The sequence below is a fragment of the Nanorana parkeri genome, unplaced genomic scaffold, assembly GCF_000935625.1.
Source record: "Nanorana parkeri isolate BGI_ZX_2015 unplaced genomic scaffold, ASM93562v1 scaffold26, whole genome shotgun sequence".
In the NCBI taxonomy this organism is placed as follows: domain Eukaryota; kingdom Metazoa; phylum Chordata; class Amphibia; order Anura; family Dicroglossidae; genus Nanorana; species Nanorana parkeri.
Window position 1 is genome coordinate 1,323,571 of NW_017306294.1, and position 4,912 is coordinate 1,328,482.

Here is a 4,912-nt window from a genome sequence, read left to right on the forward strand (position 1 = left end):
GAGGGGGAGAGGGGAGAGAGAGGGTGAGGAGAGAGAGAGAGAGTGAGGAGAGAGTGTGAGGAGAGAGAGAGAGAGAGTGAGGAGAGAGAGAGTGAGGAGAGAGTGTGAGGAGAGAGAGGGAGAGAGAGAGAGAGAGTGAGGAGAGAGTGAGGAGAGAGAGAGAGTGAGGAGAGGGAGAGAGAGAGAGTGAGGAGAGGGAGAGAGTGAGGAGAGAGAGAGAGAGAGAGCGCGAGGAGAGTGAGGAGAGAGAGAGTGAGGAGAGGGAGAGAGTGAGGAGAGGGAGAGAGTGAGGAGAGGGAGAGAGTGAGGAGAGGGAGAGTGAGGAGAGAGAGAGAGAGAGTGAGGAGAGAGAGAGAGAGAGTGAGGAGAGAGAGAGAGTGTGCGCACTTTGTTGAAGGTCCAAGCTTATAAAAACAAAATATTAAGCATCTGGAATACACTTTCAGGTGTGTTAGATGCCCAGCCCTTTTCTACGCCAGCCCTGTGTCCTGCGGTGACTATGAGGAGTCAGCATTAGACACTCTCTGAAGTTGATTGCTGAACATTCCTCAGCAAAGCTTGGATCCACAATGCAGAGCAATTTGGCAGCTCAGGTATAGGGACAGGTAAGTATTAATTGCTTTCTTTGTCAGTTCATAGAATAAATGCTAATGCCAGTTGTCATGATCATTTTAGCACAAAGAGCAGGAATAAAATATAAACATGTGAAAAATGTATTTAAATTCCCTTCATAAAATACCTGCCTTTTTTGTAAACTATAACGTCTGAATTCTATAAAAATAGAAAGCAGTACCACAAAACATTTATTTTAATTGGGACACAGGTCTTTACCCTTCAGCGCTGCACATTGCGTAATTCAGATATAACGCTCCTACAAGATAAGTAGTTATAAACCCATTTATTAGTTAACTGCTACTAGGCACTAACCCAAAAGTGTCCCATCCCTCCCAAACAAACCACTTTCACAAATTATGAGGCTTAACCCAAACTGCAATTTACCTTTAATAGCGGATTCTACTCGCTCAAATTCCAAAAATATCCGCACTGCATCTTCATCTGGAGTACCGGGGATCTAGAGACAAAAACAACATGATTACTAAATAACTAGAGTGTGTTCTCTTTGCACGGTCTATGTGAGAAGACAGAAAAAAAAACCCTATTGACCACATCAATGCTGAGTGACTGTTTATCAATAGTGTAAATATACATTTAAAAAGGAAAAATCCCCTTTAAGCTGAAATCCACAATCACACTTGCAATGTTCCCAATCTCCCCAAGTTCAATCCATACCCTTTTTTGCTTTTTTCAATAAAAAAAACAGATTTTAATTAGCAGCTATAAGTGGCACATCACCAGGGCTTGAAAAATCCACTCGTCGTCTCGTCTGTGACGAGAGGACGGCGGAGCCCGACGAGTAGCTCTAGAGAGCAGCTGTCACCGCCATGCCGATCCCGAGATCCGCTGTGCCTGATGCGGCAGTGACCGGCACGGCTGCTCTGTGACAGGAGAGCGGTACACGATCTCCCTTTGATCTCCTCTCAGTCCCCGAATGCAGGAAGTGATGTATATGACATCACTTCCGGCATTCAGTGTCACTCTCCAGCTACAGAAGCTGATGAAGCAGATCTCTGCTTCATCAGCTTCTCTGGGGGTCCCTAGGTGACATTAGGGGTCTTGGGGACCCCTGATGTCTCCATATAGAGGACCTGCCATGTAAATTGGCTCCTTAGCCCACCGTGTGATAGCAATAAAGTTGTGTAAAAAAAAAAAAGTAATACAATAATTAAAGAAGCATAAGAAGTCCCCCGCCCCCCACATACACACGCAGATATGCGTTGGGTGTGCCTACGTGCGATAACGGCGATTGTGCCTATTGTACCGCACGTTACATATCACAGTGTATGTCAGAGTGCGAGCAATAATTTTAGGGCCATTAATTACTGATAACACTAAACTGTTGAGCAATAAAAGAATTTTCAAGTGTCGCCTATGGCCAATTTTCAGTGTGGACGTTTTTTGCGATTTTGCAGGCGTGCGCAATTTTAGGCCTTGACATGTTTGGTGTCTATTTACCCGACGTGACCCCATCTTTTATATTTTACCAAAAGTATGGGTAAGAATAGATGTTTTATAACATAACGTAGGGAAACTTTGTTTTTTCGTGAAATTTACGGTACTTTTTTCATTGTGTAGTAAAAAATTACCCCTCCCCCACCCAGGGTTTATTTTATATACCACCAAAAGAAAGCTCTATCTGTCCCCAAAAAATGTTAACATAAATTGCAAGGCTATAGTCCGGTCATGCTGACTGGTGACATTTTTTACTGACTGGTAAAACACCCTAAAATGTTTTAAGCCCTGCACATCACATTTGCCAAATTAAATATAAAACTAGGAAGTGTATGAACAATACAAGCACATTGATTAGTCCTTTCCACCGACCTCAAAGATGACACATTTTGCAACTTTGCCATATTTTTCACATTCTTCCTTTGTTTCACCTTCCAGATCTTCATCCACTTCCCCTGCACCCACCATATTCTGAGGGAGGGGGGACAAAGGCAACAATTATTTACAAAGCCAGCTTTCTAAACAAAAAGAGTATAAACCTGAAAGATGATAGATGCTTGTTCTCACCCTTAATAAAACCACTTTAGTGGGGCACTTCAGTATTTCTGTAAGAGGGTTGGGGTCGGATTTCTTTGAGGAGTCAACTGTAGGACATGAATGCAGTGATTAGACTTTCAATTGGAATTTTACAGGTAGATGCACATGGCCATGGTATTGATAACCAAAATTTGAGGACATTATGTTTTTTAGATTGCATAGGCCCTGCTGACATATGCCATCTAAAGCAACATTTATGGGTAAAACTAGCAGCGCTTTGTAGGATGTGCAGAAGTATAACTGGATCATTAGCATGATGATATAATCTTCTCTCTGATCTAGAGAGCCCTGCTTCCTATGCATGTTCTTTATGATACAACAATGTCTGCTTTTTAAAACCACTACACACACACTTCTATATTAACAGAAGCTGATAGAAATTGGGTAGCAAATAAATGATGTGTTTGAGATCAATGCCTAGATATCCTTTCTATAGAAACGATTGCAACATACCTTTGTCTGCTAAATCTCCAATGATAATTTTGCCTCCTCTCTTGCTGGTTTTCTCAACAGACAATGCAGTACTGAGGCCCTGTTCATGTTTTCCCAAGCCTTGACCTTCCCGGAAGCCATACTTCTGCATGATTTTGTGAGCCACAGTTCCACTGCGAATCAGGAAGAAACTCAAACAGTTGAGCAGCAAGGAAAATTCATTTTTACAGCACAAGCCTAAAAAGCATCACTCCAAATTGTTTTCAGGATTGTTATTTTGGCAGAAATAAAAGTGAGAACAAGATAGCACAATAGGCTGACAGAGCTGGGGCTCCATCAACCTAATTGTGTGAGAGCAATTCCACAAGGGTAGACTTCCGCTGGCTAAGCTTGGAAACTGCAAGGGTCCAGCTTTTGTAAGGTGGTGTGAAGGAATCTAAAATCACTTGACAAATGGCTGTTTTTAAAAAATCTGGAAATCCCATTCAAAATGGAGGCTGCATTTCAATCACATTATCATGGACTTCTACTAAACAAAGCACAACTTTAACAGCCTTATGTGATCTCTTGAAAAGGTCAGAATCAGCCAATCTGAACTCTGATTCTCCCCTTCAGCAAATAGCACAAAATGTGACCAATGCTAGGGGAGCATTATGTAGAGCAAAAATGTATTTCTGATTATTACTTTAGAACTATCCATCCCTGAAATCTCTACATCTTAACCAGGAAATATTCATCTTCCTGGCTATGCAGTGCAGCTGCAGTTTGTGCAGTGCGAAGAATTGCACAGAAGTTAAATCCAGAAGGTAAGAGCTCACGCATACATATTTTAACTGTGCATTTAAATCTCTTTAACATATTCCATACAATTCTCAAGTCAGAATTTTTATTAGTAAACCAAATGCATGAAACTCAATGACAACTACTAAAATAAACAGAAGCAGAAAATGTGAGCAAGCCTTTGTATTTAATCTTACCCCATGTTTGCTAAAAAGGAATTACTAGGCCCAGTTGGAGACCGCGGTCGTTCTGGTTCATCATAACTAGGGGGAGGAATAGCAGCCTTAGGCATGGGTGGTCGAGGCCTAGGCTCTTCATCATATGCTGGCACTATAGCTAATATAAGAGAAAGAGGACAGTTACAAAAATCATGCAAACAAAATGGGTCTCTACCAAGTCCTGTTCTATCAGTACTCACGCCTTATAATTTCCACCATGGCAAAAGAGTCCAACGAGCCTAAAGTTTTAAAATGCCAAGTAGTAAAATTTTAAGGGTTGTGTGTCTCCTTAAATATTTATCTTGCTCTTGCATATGTGATTTTCTAAAACAGGAACAAGAAGCCACACTACAACCATATGTGTTGTACAAATATTAGCACGTCTGTGTTGGTTATGAATGTCTGTATATGGCAGGTTAACAGGAATAAAAGCATGCAACAAACATCCAGGGCTTGTATGCTTACCACAACTTTATTATGTATGGCATGCATACTACAGAAAAACCTTAGCCACAGGCATAGCCTATTATTTAAAGCGGTAAGAAAGTTACAAACGCCATCTAGTGGTAGTAGAGAGTAAGTTGCTATAAGTCCCGGCAATACTTACATTCCTTGTCCTTCTCAACGAGACATGTAGGTGGTGCAATAGCTGCGCCTCCCATTGCTGTAAAAAATAAATAAAATACATTTATAACATTATTAAAAGCATAACTTACTACATTCATGAATTAATGCGGTTGCACAGTACTGTGCAAAAGTTTTAGGCAGGTGTAAAGTAAGAATGCTTTCAAAAAAAAAAAATATATATATATATA

The 4,912-nt window shown here is 40.9% G+C and overlaps 1 protein-coding gene across 1 annotated transcript in view; it reads right to left on the minus strand.

Moving 5' to 3' along the window:
• The window catches only part of RBM17 (RNA binding motif protein 17), a 24,525-nt gene that overhangs the window by 1,699 nt on the left and 17,914 nt on the right, over positions 1 to 4,912 (minus strand). Inside the window, exons 6-11 of the mRNA XM_018565831.1 lie at positions 4,705 to 4,761; positions 4,077 to 4,215; positions 3,121 to 3,272; positions 2,638 to 2,714; positions 2,443 to 2,541; positions 1,000 to 1,072 (exon numbers count right to left, since the gene is read on the minus strand). Coding sequence (XP_018421333.1) covers positions 1,000 to 1,072; positions 2,443 to 2,541; positions 2,638 to 2,714; positions 3,121 to 3,272; positions 4,077 to 4,215; positions 4,705 to 4,761 — 597 coding nt within the window. The remainder of the gene's footprint in view (positions 1 to 999; positions 1,073 to 2,442; positions 2,542 to 2,637; positions 2,715 to 3,120; positions 3,273 to 4,076; positions 4,216 to 4,704; positions 4,762 to 4,912) is intronic.